Source organism: Bos taurus, chromosome 14 (assembly GCF_002263795.3).
Source record: "Bos taurus isolate L1 Dominette 01449 registration number 42190680 breed Hereford chromosome 14, ARS-UCD2.0, whole genome shotgun sequence".
Lineage (NCBI taxonomy): Eukaryota > Metazoa > Chordata > Mammalia > Artiodactyla > Bovidae > Bos > Bos taurus.
The window spans coordinates 15,592,719-15,609,092 of NC_037341.1; the positions used below are offsets into that span (position 1 = coordinate 15,592,719).

The 16,374-nt window shown below is 40.1% G+C and overlaps 1 protein-coding gene across 1 annotated transcript; it reads right to left on the minus strand.

Annotated features, from left to right (window-relative positions):
* Nucleotides 1-264: 264 nt before the first annotated feature.
* Nucleotides 265-14,914, minus strand: RNF139 (ring finger protein 139). The gene is made up of 2 exons (XM_002692625.7): nucleotides 14,509-14,914; nucleotides 265-2,420 (listed from the first exon to the last, which is right to left on the minus strand). Exons 1-2 carry the CDS (start codon nucleotides 14,687-14,689, stop codon nucleotides 604-606), a joined length of 1,998 nt encoding a protein of 665 aa, XP_002692671.1. The 5' UTR covers nucleotides 14,690-14,914; the 3' UTR covers nucleotides 265-603.
* Between the last annotated feature and the right edge of the window lie 1,460 nt (nucleotides 14,915-16,374).

Consider the following 16,374-nt stretch of genomic DNA (forward strand, 5'->3'; position numbering starts at 1 on the left):
ATAAGCCTACTTCTGAACTCTCACAGTCTCTGATCTGAATCATTACTTTCAAACCCAGCTCAACTACAATGCTAATATCAAGTGTCAAAAAAGTCTCAGTCACTTCTGACAGCCTATTTTCCCCTTAATTGCAAAATACTCTATATACATATAGAATTTATCCTCTGGTCCAAGTTGTTTTATTTCCTTGATTTAACATAGTTTCCCCTGATTTGCATTTTTATTCTCTCACACCCATTTAAAAAAAAAAACTAGGGTCCAGAGTTGGATACATCACAGACTTTCATTGAGGAATCTTTGGCACAGTTGACGCACCATATTATTACATCTATTAAAAAGTTATTTGTTCAAATTTGTCATAAAAATGTGAAAACATTTTATTCTATGTACAATAATGTACACAAATTTAAATAGGTCACCAAAGAGACCAGAAGTAATTAAAGAGGTATATTTACAGTAGCACATCACAGTAAACGGAAAACCATTCACAGATTCAACATTGATACTGTTTTTGTGCTTGGTTACACACAAAGTGAAGCAGATTACTCCATTTTGGATGAACTTAATTTTAAACAAATACCTCAATGATCAGTAAATGCTATTTTAATCAGTATCATCATTAATCAGTTCTTCAGCTGCTGTGCCCGTGTGCTGAATCACTCCATTTCTTTCTCTCTGAGCATCGTCATCACAATCTGTACTGTCATCTTCATTCAATTCCCTGTCAGATTCGGCAGCAGCTTCTCTTACAGCTTCCTCTGGGTTTTCATTGGGTGCAATAAATCCATTGTTGTTAGATGTATTTGTGTTATCCTTGATATCATCTTCAATGTACACTTTTTGATGGCACATTGGACAAGTATCTTGAATGTACAGCCACTTCCGAAGGCAAAGTGCATGGAAATAATGATTACACGGTGTGATGCGAGCAGATGTTGTAAATTCATGGTAGCAGATTGCACATACGTCATCTATTTCTTGTAGGCGGCTCCCCTTTATTTCAGGAAGTGAATTAATTTTTTTTACAGCAGTTCTACGATTCATGAATGTCTTCCAGCCATTTTTTGCTTGTAAGTAGATGTTAAAATAGGCATGTAAGCACATCATACAAGCCCGGATTTTACTTCCTGACTCAAACATCATAGTATAAGCCCCATTTCCAAACATTACTACTCCAAATATAAATTCAATAATATTGCCTGTTGAACGAACATAGTAGACATAATCATCAAGCTTTTCCCAGAGGACATTATAGTAGCCATCAATCATGAATAACGTATACACAGTGAGAGAAACTATTACTTTTAGGCAGAGTTCCACACAAAAGGCTGTAACTGCAAATAACCATGTATTTAGTGCATAGTGATGCCAAAGAACATAACTGAGTATAACAGGAAGAATAAACAGGCAAGCAGAAACAAAGAGCACAGGAAAATGTCTACGAAGAGATGACACATGAGAGGCACTGAGCGACATTAATACGGGGTCTGTCATTCCATGGATGAAATGCAGGACTGCTGTTAATAAAAGGCACATGTTTCTGCTTAAGCGGATAAGTCTCTCTTCTGGTCTTAGCCCACTTAAACCAGTCTGAAGAGCCAAAATGAAAAATAAAACAGGTGCTACAAAGCCAAGTCGCCTATCATCTTCTTCAGTTGACCCAATGAAAGCCAATATTCCAAGACCCAAATAATGGGCTATTGAGGAAATTACAGCACTCATGCCCAGTACAGTGAGTGTAGAGTCACATCCACTAATTATGAGATTGCAAATGAGGTCCCAAAAATCATCCCAAGAGAGAAAGAAGGAATCAGTTTCATTGGCCATTCTTAAAATGTATATTAATACTGTAGCCTGAGCTGTAATTCTTGTTAGCCAGAAGACTCGCAGGACGTCTGGGAAACGAATCCTCTTCCATGTGTCCTCCATTAATAACTGTAATCCATAAATTCGATACATGTGCCTCACTAAAAGATAAACATATCTGGTGGAATAATAAAACCACTTAAGTTTCACTGCCAAGACAAGCACTGTATTTAATGTGAGAATCAAGGAAGAAGTAAAAACTAAAGTCTCTCGGATGTGTAACGGTAGTTCTGTGATTAAGCCTATTACAGGAACCAAGAGATCCAAAATAATTAACTGTGAATAGATGGAATGAATTTGGAGTAGTGTGATGTATCCAATTCCAAACGTTAGCTGTAGAACAATGAGTGCCATCCACAGCGAGGGCCCTTTTCGAGGAAGCAGCTCAATTCCAAAAGCTGATGTGTTGTAGGCACCATAGAAGTCAATGTGCAAAGCAGCATAATAATTTACCAACACTGAAGTCGCAGCTAATAGAAAGGCAGAGCTGTACATGTAAAACTTGAAAAGTGATCGCTGTGACAAGATCAGAACAATACTGGATACAAACATACCTAAAAAAAGAGAGAGAAAGAGGTCATTCGAACGAAACGTTGTTAAAGCATGTTTTTCCACTAAAAGTTATGATGTTCTTCCTTTAATAAGCGTGAACATTTTCAAACTGATGAACATTATGCCTCAAGACAGTTTAGGCTTAAAGGCCCGTAAGTGTTTTGTAAAATCAGAGTTCACCAGGACAGATCAAACACATCCTTAAAATCTTACCCCTTATTTTCTAATTTTCAGAGTAATTCAAGTGCATTATATCTCCAGAAACCAAATTACTAAAATATTTCCAAGATGAGATTGTTGTGATAATACAGTTTAACAAGCTTTAAACTTGAAAGAATGTATATTATAATTTCAGAATTATTCAAAACTAGTTTTCTTAGATATGCCTGTCATTTAAAAGTAGACATTTAATTTCCAAATACATGGGATTTTGTTTAAAGTATCTTTAATATTAATATCTCATCTTGATACCAAAGCATTTAAATGCTTTCTTCTCTGAAATTACCCTCCGTGTTTTTTTCAGCTTTAACTTTATTGAGGCTTTCAATGGGTAGATGGAAGGTCTCTCCTGGTAAATGTCACACTGCACTTGAAAATATGTGGGTTATTTTCAAATATCCCTTCATACTGATTTCTAACATAATTCCACAATGATAAGAGAACAGACTCTATATGATCTCAATATCTTTGGACCATGAAATTTTTGCACCTTGTTTTATGCCCCTGGATATGTTCCAGTGTCTCCTAGTTTACAGTCTATGGGAACTTAATAGAATTTGTATCCTGTTATTGTGTGAAAACTGTATAAATCTGAATTATGTTGAATTGGTTCACAGTGCTTTTCAGGTCTATTATATCCTCCTTCTCTGTATACTAATTCTATTATTTTTTGAGAGTTTGATACTGAAACTCCAACTAAAAATCTTAATTTATCTACTTAAAAATTAATTGTAATATATAACTGAACTATATATAACCTTGTTTTGTATTTTCCAAATCTCTTGTATATGTGTTATCATACTTTGATAATGTAAAAAATTTTGAAGAAAACCTTAAAAAAAGTTAAGATTACTTCATTACAAAAACACTAAAAATAAGCAAAATGGACATTTGTTCCTATTAAATCTGAGATTTTTCTTAAAGTGTTCTTTAGAATGTCAAGTTTAAGTTTTACATTTATAGTTACCCCTATTTCCTCCTTTTACTCAAACTGTGAACTCCTGCTGGCTCTTATTTTTCCTGCTGCTTGAATTTGGGAATTCTCCCTTTGGTCCAAGTTCACTTTTTTTCTGTATATACTTTCCTACAGATACCAAATATGTCCTCCACGTTTCCTTTCTCCTTTTGAATCTTTTTCTTCAAATGTTTGTGTGTACTAAGTTGCTTCAGTCATGTCCAACTCTTTGTGACCCCACAGACTGTAGCCCGCCAGGTTCCTCTGTCCATGGGATTCTCCAGGCAAGAATACTGGAGTGGGTTGCCATGCCCTCCTCCAGCAGATCTTCCTGATCCAGGGATCAAACCCGCATCTCTTTACATATCCCTGCATTGGTAGGTGGGTTTATTGTTTCTTGTTTTTTTTTAAACCACTAGCGCCACCTGGGAAGCCCTTTCTTCAAACAGTCATCCTTCTAATTCTTCAAACTAAAACAGCATTCAGAAAACCAAAACGTATTTTAGTAAGTTTCCCCCTCTCCCACACTATAAGCACCAATATACGGTCTCATAAGGTGCATCCAGCACCTTCTTTCTTGGTGCTCTGACAAATTTTTAAGTGAGACTACAATAAACATTATTATCCAAGGTCTCAACTATAGAAACCACATCCAAATATTCATCTATTTCTACTTCTGCACTGCAACTACTATACTCAGAATTTCTAAAACCTAAGCCTAAACTGACCTCAAACAGCTCTTCCTTTCGATTTCCAATTTCAGTCAGAGATACCATTATTATTCTTTTAACTGTACCTTTAGACCCCCATCCTCAAACTCTGACAATTAGTGACAAATTCTACTAATATCTATACCTCCCCTTTCCCTCAGTGACACTCATCTATTAGTCTGTCTCAAAAACTCTTTCATTCAAATTCATCTACAAGCCACCAAACTGCCTTTCTTCATGTCTTTGCTCAAAATACTGCAGCAGCTCTGATATTACCGATTAAAATCTACAGGTCTTGTTCTAACATTCAAGGACCCAATTTGCTTTAAAGTATCAATAATATTCCTCTAAACACATGAACCAACACTCCAGATTTCTTTCTTAAACACACCCCTTCTTCTCTGCCGTAATTACAGTTGTATTTACATTCTTCTCTTTGCTTGGCAGGATGGCCCCATTCAACTTCCCAAATCCCTGACTGTCCAAATCCTACCCATCCTACAGACACTGAGACATCACCTAATATTGTAGTTTATAGTTGTGTGTGTGTGCTCAGACACTCAGTCATGTCTGACTCTTTGTGACCCCATGGACTGTAGCCCGCCAGGCTCCTTTGTCCATGAGGATTCTCCAGGCAAGAATACTGGGGTGGGTTGCCATGCCCTTCTCCAGGGGATCTTCCCAACCCAGCAATAGAACCCAGATCTCCCACATTGCAGGTAGATTCTTTACCAGCTGAGCTACCAGGGAAGCCCCAGTTTATAATAACCTGACCAAAAGATCTTCACGACCCAGATAATCACGATGGTGTGATCACTGACCTAGAGCCAGACATCCTGGAATGTGAAGTCAAGTGGGCCTTAGAAAGCATCACTATGAACAAAGCTAGTGGAGGTGATAGAATTCCAGTTAAGCTATTCCAAATCCTGAAAGATGATGCTGTGAAAGTGCTGCACTCAATATGCCAGCAAATTTGGAAAACTCAGCAGTGGCCACAGGACTGGAAAAGGTCAGTTTTCATTCCAATCCCAAAGAATGGCAATGCCAAAGAATGCTCAAACTACCGCACAATTGCACTCATCTCACACGCTAGTAAAGTAATGCTTAAAATTCTCCAAGCCAGGCTTCAGCAATATGTGAATCGTGAACTTCCTGATGTTCAAGCTGGTTTTAGAAAAGGCAGAGGAACCAGAGATCAAATTGCCAACATCTGCTGGATCATGGAAAAAGCAAGAGAGTTCCAGAAAAGCATCTATTTCTGCTTTACTGACTCTGCCAAAGCCTTTGACTGTGTGGATCACAATAAACTGTGGAAAATTCTGAAAGAGATGGGAATACCAGACCATCTGATCTGCCTCTTGAGAAATCTGCATGCAGGTCAGGAAGCAACAGTTAGAACTGGACATGGAACAACAGACTGGTTCCAAATAGGAAAAGGGAGTACGTCAAGGCTGTATATTGTCACCCTGTCTATTTAACTTATATGCAGAGTACATCATGAGAAACGCTGGACTGGAAGAAACACAAGCTGGAATCAAGACTGCCAGGAGAAATATCAATAACCTCAGATACGCAGATGACACCACCCTTATGGCAGAAAGTGAAGAGGAACTAAAAAGCCTCTTGATGAAGGTGGAAGTGGAGAGTGAAAGAAGGGAAATAGATGGGGAAACAGTGGAAACAGTGTCAGACTTTATTTTTCTGGGCTCCAAAATCACTGCAGATGGTGACTGCAGCCATGAAATTAAAAGACGCTTACTCCTTGGAAGGAAAGTCATGACCAACCTAGAGAGCATATTCAAAAGCAGAGACATTACTTTGCCCACAAAGGTTCATCTAGTCAAGGCTATGGTTTTTCCTGCGGTCATGTATGGATGTGAGCTGGACTGTGAAGAAGGCTGAGTACCGAAGAATTGATGCTTTTGAACTGTGGTGTTGGAGAAGACTCTTGAGAGTCCCTTGGACTGCAAGGAGATCCAACCAGTCCATTCTAAAGGACATCAGCCCTGGGTGTTCTTTGGAAGGAATGATGCTAAAGCTGAAACTCCAGTACTTTGGCCACCTCATGCGAAGAGTTGACTCATTGGAAAAGACTCTGATGATAGGAGGGATTGGGGGCAAGAGGAGAAGGGGACGACAGAGGATGAGAGGCCAGATGGCATCACTGACTTGATGGACATGAGTCTGAGTGAACTCTGGGAGTTGGTGATGGACAGAGAGACCTGGCGTGCTGGGATTCATGGGGTCGCAAAGAGTTGGACACGACTGAGCGACTGATCTGAACTGATTATGTAATATGTCCTTGATAGCAAGCAAGGATCTGAACTTTTATGTCTATGGATCCCAAAATATTTTGTAGAAAATAAAGTGCAATTAGTATTCACTAGGGAAATAAACATTTCTGTTGGATTCTGAATTATATTTTTAAAGGCATCCATGAAACACAGCCCACTTGGAAATGAAAAACTATGACAAGACAAAGCTGAGAAATGAAACCCTGGAGTACAGAAAAAGTGACAAACTCCAAATTAAACACCCATCTTCCCACGTGACTTCAGTATGTAACCAAGACCAATAATGCACATTACAATGGAGGCATTTCACAATCCACTGCAGTTAGAAGAACCAAGTTCCTCCAAATGATGACTGCCCACAAATTTTATTTTGTGCCAATCTGTCAGGTCATTTGTGAAAAACAGAACAGAAGGAAACAATCACCTGGAAGATATAAATACAGCAACCTCCGTGCAAGAACTAACTACCTGCTTTACTGAGCAAGTGGGCCACTAATAATCTTCCCAAAAGCTGACAGCTGGGAATGGCCCTTTCAATAGAAAATGGGCTTTTTTTTTTTTTTGGAACAGGATTAGAAACCCCTTCTATGGAAGGTAACAGGAAATGGAATTTAATCAGCTGCCATATGTAATCTTAATTTCTCTAAATAGAAAAACAAAAGTCAGTAGTTTTTTCCTGAGACAAAATTTAATCTAAAATAAGTCAAAACTAAATCAAGATAACTTCAGTTCTACTTTATGCCACTTTTTAAAAGGAGAGAGTTAAGTAGGAACTGTAAATTATTTTTAACTTGCTATTCACAAAGTGGTAAATTAATCTTTACCTGTCAATATTGATGAACTTTGCTATAACTTATAACCAGACTTTATTCTAATAGCTTTATCCCCACCACTAAAGCTTATTTTTACACACAGATTAAGGAATGATTTGGGTTTTTAGAAATACTTCTGGATAAAAACTGCCATTTTGCTTTGTGCAAATGTACCAAAAGAAAAAAAGAGAATATGACAGGCAAATAAGGCAGTGAGACTACAAGTTCAAAGACTGGATATCTCCTTGTAAGTAACAATCTTATACTATTATCTCTTTCCTGATTAAAATCACTTCCCAAGATTTAATAATGACCAGAATTTCCTGGTGGCTCAGTAGTAAAGAATCCACCTTCCAGTGCAAGAGACACTGGTTTGATCCCTGGATCAGGAAGCTCCCCTGGAGTAGGAAATGGCAACCGGCTCCAGTATTCTGGCCTGGAAATTCCACAGACAGAGAAGCCTGGTGGACTACAGTCCACAGTCCATGGGGTCGCAAATAGTCAGACACAACTGAGCACATGCATGCCACCACAAACATTTTGAGAATAGTATAAAATGATTTTAATTCCTACCCAAAGTCTGTATGCATAGGAGGCCCTTAAATTTTTCCTTTATACTCATGTTCCTGTGTATGGAATACAGAATCAGCTCTCATTTTCATGGCAAAAAAGTAAGTCAACTCTCCAAGTCTCTCAAGTACTCTTCCCTCTCAAGGCCTTCAGGAAGTGTTGGCAATAACACCGAAGTTTGGTTTCATTTTCCCAACTCCAGACATTCAACTCTTGATATTTAACCTGTAGGCCTAAGAAAATTTAGCTCCTAGACAGAAGTTTCCTCGTTAAGATTTAAGAGTGACCTGCAATGAGTAATCAAGGCTATATATAAATGCTGCTTTACAAGGAAAAAGCACCTTGGGACAGTGGCAAATAGAACTAACTAGCATCACAATTTAGGGATCTGGTTCTCCAGTAATTCGAGTTTTACTTAAGTGCTCAAGGCAGGAAAAGGGGCAGGAATCCAAGTCAATTCAGGCGCTCTGAAGATATATATGAACTCAATTCATAAAAGAGTTCAGGGCCTTTTCAATTTGGATTACCAAAAGTGAGCAAACAAAACAAGCAGACAAGAAAAAAAAACAAAAAAAAAAAAACCCCAAACCAAAAAAACAAACCACCATGTACGTTATACAACACAATGTTCAACTCTTTTCTGTGTAAAGTCCATTCACAACCTTTCTGGAAGTTCGGGACTAAAAACTGGAAGGAAATAATAATAATACAACTCTCCAAGTACCTTAAATACTTTTAATATATAACATATAACCTAAAGCAAGCTGTGGAAAAACATGTCAACGCCTGACAGAATAAAGATGGAACAGTACTAAAATAAGTGTTATAACTGCCTTACTACTCCCAAGGGAAACCTATGCAATGAAAAGTAGAACAAATAAAACATCTTGAAATGTTAATCTGTAGATGTACCTGACAAACTATAGGATAAATTTTTTCTATCAAACTTAAAAAAATGATACTAAGTCCTTTATTAATAAGATAAATTGCTTTTAAATTTTAACAAGTATGTTTTTATTAAAAACATATGAACATGATTTTTTAAAAAGTCCAATCCCATAGGTATTAAATGAAGAATTAACCAAATTTTGCATAAACACACTCATGAATAAATACTTCTTTTTGCTTTTTACCCAAAGGAGATCCCATTATAATAATGGAGTCTTTTTTAACCTTTTCAAAAAACTGCATTTCTGAATACTCAAAGAGGGCATCTTCTTACTTATTGACCATTCATGTTTCTTCCTCTGTGAAATGCCAGTTTATCTTTTGCTCATTTATTTATGGAGCTGTTTTTCCTTGCTGAATATAGTCATTTAAAAAATATTCTGACTACAGACTCTTTGTAGCTATCTGTAATGCAAGCATCTTCTCCAGATATAGGACTGCTCTTTTCTCTTTCTGATGCTCCCTTTGATTAACAGAGGTTTTTAATTTTAATATCACTGAATTTATTATTTCATACACTTGCTTTTATATAGTTTTAAAGAACTTTTCCCTTACTCTAAGATTAAAAAAAAAAGTTCTACATTTTCTTCTAACTTTTTAAAGTTCTGCTTTCACATTAAGATACTAATCCACTTTGAACTATTTATATACTTATGTGAGGTAGGGTTCAATATAATTTTTTCCATTTAAGTAACCAAATGGCCACAAATAGAATAATCTAATTTACCTCAATTGTACTTCAATTCTACCTCTGAAACACATCAAGTTTCTCCACATACATAGGTGGTCTGTTTCTGGGCTTTGAACTCTATGCTGTTTATTGGTCTATTTGTCCATCTCAGTGGTTCTCAACCAGGATCAGATTTTGCACCAATCATTTGGCCACAATTCCGCCACCCCCACCACCAAAGAATTATTCCTCCAAAATGTCAACGGTATCTGCTCAGACTCCCTAGGCTATCCCAATGCAATCAATCATTACAATCACTTCACTTTGTTTTTACAGTCACAGGTTTTCTGAGTTCCTTCTACAGCACCAAAAGTCAGTCACTTTTTTCAACAACTTCACTGCATGGCAGTAACTAGTACACATACACAATGAACAGATTCTCTTTCAACAGAGATTTAGATTAACAATTTTTGTTTTGTTATTACCAACAATGCTGCAACGAATATTCTTGCCCACATTTTCTGTAAAACTGTATCTTCAGGACAAATATTCAGAACTAGAATTGTGAGTCAAAAGGTCTAATGAATTTTAATTTCAGTTGACAGTGCCAAGTGGCTTTACATAAAAACAATAGCTTACCAAAACTGTTTAACATCATCTATTTCCCCATACCTTTGCCAAACTAGTTTTTATTCAAACTTTGAATTCTTTACCAATCTTGCAAGTAAAATTTTAACTGTATTTCTTTAATTATAAATGAGGCTGAGTAATTTTTGTTTTGCTTATTGACCTTGTACATTTTATTTACTCTGATATGCTTATCCTGGGGCCTATTTTCCTCCGGGAGTAAATATTTTTCTTATCGGCAGAGTAAAACTCTTACTAGTACTTCAACTAAATATGACACAAATATTTCCCCATTGGTGTGTCATTAAAAAAAAAAAACTTTGTAAAAAAGAATTTTGTCATCAAGAAGTATTTCATTTTTATGTACTCAAATTTATCAAAACTTCCCTTGTAATTTCCGGATTTTCTCCTATGTTTAGAAAGGCCTTTCCACGTCGATGAATTGTCATTATATGATTAATACTATTAAAACAAACTCCTATGCTTGCATTTTCTGCCTTGGATTTAGATTTGCTAATTCAGCATTACACTGCACTGGGTTACATTTCATTTAGCACTTAACACCTCCTAAGAATAGCTTAATATTCTTAAAAATTATATATATTATGATAGAATCTAATTTGGATCTCCAAAGTGAGATGCTTTATATTCTGATCTGCAGAATTCTCGTATTAGTTTAATAACAAATAAAAGTATAGTAGTAATAGTTTCTTGTAGGAGAGTAAATTCTTTGGACACTATAAATAAAACTGGATGCAGAAAAGATTTCCATCTTGACAATTCCATTTTAAGAAAAAGGTGAGATTGACAAATTTTGAGATTTATATTCAGTAGTACAGAGAGGTCTACAATTATTAAAAAACTACCCAGGGAGAACAATTGACTTCAACCATCTTTGGGTATCTTTTACACACAAACTCTCACTCTGAATAATAAACAAGATGCTTCATTGTTTTGTTGTTCAGCTGCTAAGTCGTGATTAACTCTTTGCAACCCACCAGGCTCTCCTGTCCTTCAATGAATGATCCTCAAATATTTAGCACATTTATTTTTATTCAGGGTGAAATTTTCCCCCACCAAAACCAGTTTTTAATAATTTTATTATTCTTACAAATATGATAAATTAGTATAATTACATTGTCATAATGTGAAGACCTTCCTTTGGGGCTCAGATAGTAAAGAATCTGCCTGCAATGCAGGAGACGTGGATTCAATCCCTGGGTCAGGAAGATCCCCTGGAGAAGGAATGGCAACCCACTCCAGTATTCTCGCCTGGAGAATCCCATGGACAGAGGAGTCTGGCGGGCTATAGTCCATGGGGTCGCAAAGAGTTGGACATGACTGAGCAACTAACACACACAATGTGAGGAGCAGTCAAGAGACAGACTTGGAAAATATTTTGTATTTTTCATTAAAATCTGACCCAGAGAACATTCTGCAATCAAAATTTTCAAATAAACAGCACCAACATTTTGCTAATGACTTCCAAAAACTAAAATATCTGTAACACAGTAGTATGGTCTTAACTGAAGTATAAAAATTTTGTTTAAAAGCTATTAATACCATGTTTACTAGTAGCTACAATGACATGTTCCTTACTAGATTCCAGATATGGTTATAAGAGCTTATAGCCTTACTTATTGCCGTTAACACTCTGTAAGAGAAATATATTATGGTTCATCTTCACAAAGGTGAAGAAAAGAGGCACAAAGCAGGTAAGTAACTTGACAGAGTCACATTCTTATTTAACCTGTCAAATACTAACTTCCATGATTTGCTACATAAATAAGAAGCATGGATATAGTACAAAGAAAATACTAGTTCAGTGTTCTTGAATTACAAAAGAGTTAATCAAAGAAAATACTCGTTTAAAGTTCCCTAGCCTGAAGCTCCGGAGAAGGCAATGGCAACCTACTCCAGTACTCTTGCCTGGAAAATCCCATGGACAGAGGAGCCTGGTAGGCTGAAGTTCATGGGGTCACCAAGAGTCGGACACGACTGAGCAACTTCACCTTCACTTTTCACTTTCATGCACTGGAGAAGGAAATGGCAACCCACTCCAGTGTTCTTGCCTGGAGAATCCTAGGGACGGGGGAGCCTGGTGGGCTGCCGTCTATGGGGCTGCACAAAGTCGGACACAACTGAAGCGACTTAGCAGCCACAGCAGCCTGAAGCTCAACCGTGAGCGCCCTGCATTCTGTAGTATACAGGCCACAACATTCAAGGCATTGGCTACACTGCTGCCAGAATGACTTTGTGAATCCTCTCAAACCCAGTTTTGTGGGTTTTTTTGGCTCCTCCACTTTGGCCTCTTCCTGCCTCCTCTCAAAGCAGAAGCAGGGGAAGCCCCTCCTACCACCCTCAAGTCCATGTTACATTTGTTATTTATTGCCCAAAACAGAACTGCGTAATTTCAAATTTCATGAAGTTCTCTAGGAGTCTGTTAGCTTCTACTCTCTAGCAAACTTTCTCTTCTCCTATGGGGTTCAGGAATAGAAACGATCAATGTTCTCCATTTCTCAGTCTCCCCACTCCAGGAATCAGTACAGGTACTGACTGCAGGCATGTATGTTATCATGTCATCATTTAAGGTGGATGAGTGTGTGTATGGGGGGGGGGGAGGGGTTGGCAGTCATGGGCTCAGCTGGGACCACCTTTCTATTTATATAATGAGACAAGCAACTGCCTTATTATGGTGAGGAACTTCTAAATGACAGGAAAAAAATGCTTTCCCATCAGGTTCCTGTTCTTATTAATTTCACCGTAACATTATTTAACTAATTTCATTTTTATCCCCCCCCCACCCGCAACTATCAGGATTAAACAAAATATGTTAAGTACAAAACATTAAGGTTGCTAATTCTCTTTTTATATTGTGGTAGAAAACATAATAGTTTCAGGTGACCAATATAATGATTTGCTATTTCTATATACAGGAAATCACACAGCTCCATTTTTGCTACAAATGATGAGGGCATCACATTTTTGCAGTGGTAAGTGAGATTACGTTACTGAGAAGTCTTGTGCTAAGGAACATCACATTCACATCTGTTAGTTTTTAAGATGTAGTGCTATGATCATTACTATACCATTCTGTATCTGGATTACAGCTGTACTGAGGAAGAAAATGAGGCACACCTGATGTCTTAAGACAACGTAAAGTCTAGGATCTTGCTGTGTATCAACCTCTAGGACTTTCAGTTTCCTCATCTGTAAAATAAAACTATTCATAACACCACCCAATCTCCTTTGAGGGATTTGAGGGATTTTTGAAAATCAGCTTAGATAATACCAGTGAAGATGCGCTGCAAAAGTAAAGTATCAAAAAATGTCAAGTGTTGTTATTTATCGCTGAAAAGAAAACTCAATATTATCATTTTTAAAAAGAATAAAGTAGCAACAGATGGCTTCTAACTCAGAAAGGCTTAGAAAAGACCTCACCATCCGCTTGTCCTCAGCAACACTTCAAAGGCACTACCTCACTAAAACCTGACACTCTACCTCATCAACAAAATCTGCCACGTTTCAATTCCTTAAAAACTTAAACATAAATGCTTCTCACTCTGGCAACGCAAGAGAAAATGGGGAATGAAGTACATGATGCTTTTCAAACTCCACTCTTACACAACGAAGATACTGATTTTCATAAATCTCATCAGTTTCTAGCCACCTTTTTATAACCGTTCTCAATACCTTCTCCTCTATTCACGGAAAATTTTAGGACTCATTATTAAGTATCACCTTCTTCATGAAGGTCTTTGGCAAGTCTCAAGGTTTGATTGACATTCTCTTTCGTGTGGATGTCATTCAGATGACAACACACGAATACTGCGCATTTTGGAAAGGGGGAAACTGAGGCCCAGGTCTCGGCACGAAGAGCCCAAGGTCACACACGGCGAGATGGCAAAACGTAAGCAGAGGTGCTGTTTTTCCAAGGCTGTCGCATAGGACGCGGTGAGACAAGACTCACTCCCCAAGAGAGCAGCAGGCACAGGGCCACATGCTCGCACATCGCTGCTTCCTCCCCACCCTCACTCAAGAGGCAAAAACCAACAGGAGGCTGACTCGCTGGAAGGACCGCTCTGCTGTCAACTCCGAGACAAGTGTCATCTCCTCCCGCCCGGCCCACAAAGACGCCGCCCCCCCTCCAACTCGGGGGGGAAACGAAACTAGTTGACACACACACGCCCCCACCCCCATCCACCTGCGCACGGCCAACTTCCCCCTCCTGCACCTCTCGGCCTGCTGAGCCGTCCCCGGACGCATCCTACCCCGTTCCTCTCACCAAGGAGCCGGAGGAAGATCTGGAGTCCGATGCAGAACCGGCTTTGGCTGGAATCGTAGTAGGAGTTGAAAATGGCGTCGATGATGTAGAGGCAGGGCACCCGGAGCGCCACTTCGAGCGCCGCCCAGACCTGCTGATGGGCCATCCGCACCTGCTGCTGCGGGGGCCCCACCGCCGCCATGAGCCGCTGCCACACCGGGGCTGGGCGGGCCGCGCGGGGCAGGGCCCGGGACGGCGGCCGGGGGCGGAGGCGAAGGCAGGCGACTCCGCCCCCGCCCTCCCTCTCGTGTCTCTCTCACGGCCCGCCCCGCCGCCCGCTCGCGTCTCTCGAGCTGGAGCAGGCGGCGGAGGCGGCGGCTGAGGCGGCTCCCGGGAGGCCTCCGGGTGTCGGTGTTTCCGGCAGGCTACGGTCTGGCTCCTCCTCCCTCCACCGCCTCCCCCTCCCGCGGAGCCACCATCTTGACCTCGCCTGCCCGCCTCTGCCGTTGCTGCTGTTGCCAGACCGGGAGGCCACGCCCGCGGTCACGCGAGACCGCTGAGCCCGCGCGCCGACGTTTGCGTCATAATCCGGCGCAGTCATCACGCTCGGCGTAGCAGATGACCCTCTCGTTACCATGGTTTCGGCGCCTTCACGGCTTTTGGCGCCACCCAGTGGCGCAACCTCCGGGTAGCCGCCTCACCCTTAAAAGCGTCGGGGCAGTGCGGGTTTCCCTGTTTCCGCGGACGGGAATTACTAGTTGCTTTATTAGAGCCCATTAAACGTCCCATAAACATGATTCAGAGCTGCTGGAGTTGGAAAGCCAAAAGGCGCCGCCCGCCAGAGCTACTCAACTCCACCGACAGGCCGGGTCTCAGCGGCCGACCTTCCGGCAAAGATGCTACCAGGCCTCCTGGGGTTCTGTTGGAGGCGTCGCTGCTCGCGGGCTATGGAGCAGACGCTGTGGTTTGGGCAGGGTGTGGTAAGCGATACCGAGAAAAACATCCCTTTGCACATTATCCTTGTGTCTCCTACCTGATTGGGCAGAACTGCGGACCCTAGTTGGCCACATTAGGATGTCAAGGACAAGACCTCTGGCCTTGGTATTTGGGTCACATCTTTGAGGTAAGAATACCCAGGCAATCCCTTCTCAAGGCGGAAGAGACCATACATTTTAATGTTTCTGTAGCGGATTAGAACATAAGACTCCAGAATAAGACATTTTGACATGATTATTTTAAGCTGAAGATAGTTGGGACACAGCAGGAACAAACAAAAATCCTTCCACCTCAGCACTTCCCCCCTTCCATTTGCTTAAATGATCTTAATTTCGTGAAAGTCGCTCAGTTGTGTCGACTCTGCCTGGAATTCTCCAGGCCGGAGTACTGGAGTGGGTAGCCTTTCCCTTCTCCCGGGGATCTTCCTAACCCAGGGATTGAACCCAGGTCTCCCACACTGCAGGTGGATTCTTTACCAGCCGAGCCACCAGGGAAACCCTAAGAATAAAGGAGTGGATAGCCTGTTCCTTCTCCAAAGGGATCTTCCCGATCCAGGAATCAAACCGGAGTCTCCTGCATTGCAGGCGGATTCTTTACCAACTGAGCTATCAGGGAAGTCCTCCATTTGCCTAAAAATCAGACGTAAATTTCTATTGGTAAAAGTTGTGTACCGCCCCCTTACCAAGAGGACAGCTCAAACACCCTCAAACCTTATTAAACTAATCCTTATCTTCCATTAGTTTCCCCCCAAATGTTTACCTTCCCAGAGTTTGCCATCCTTGAAAGCCTAAACAAACCCTTTTCCTTGTATCCATTTCTCTACAATACATTGTTCTTTGTTAAGATGCTGTATAAGCTCCAAACTGTAGCCACCTCTTTGAGTTATTCGAC

What these genes read in the sequence shown, in the direction of transcription:
- RNF139 (XM_002692625.7), bottom strand. Translation starts at nt 14,689, where the DNA reads ATGGCGGCGGTGGGGCCCCCGCAGCAGCAGGTGCGGATGGCCCATCAG. An exon ending in GATCTTCCTCCGGCTCCTTG is followed by an intron (nt 2,421 to 14,508) that starts GTGAGAGGAACG and finishes CTCTTTTTTTAG; the next exon opens with GTATGTTTGTATCCAGTATT.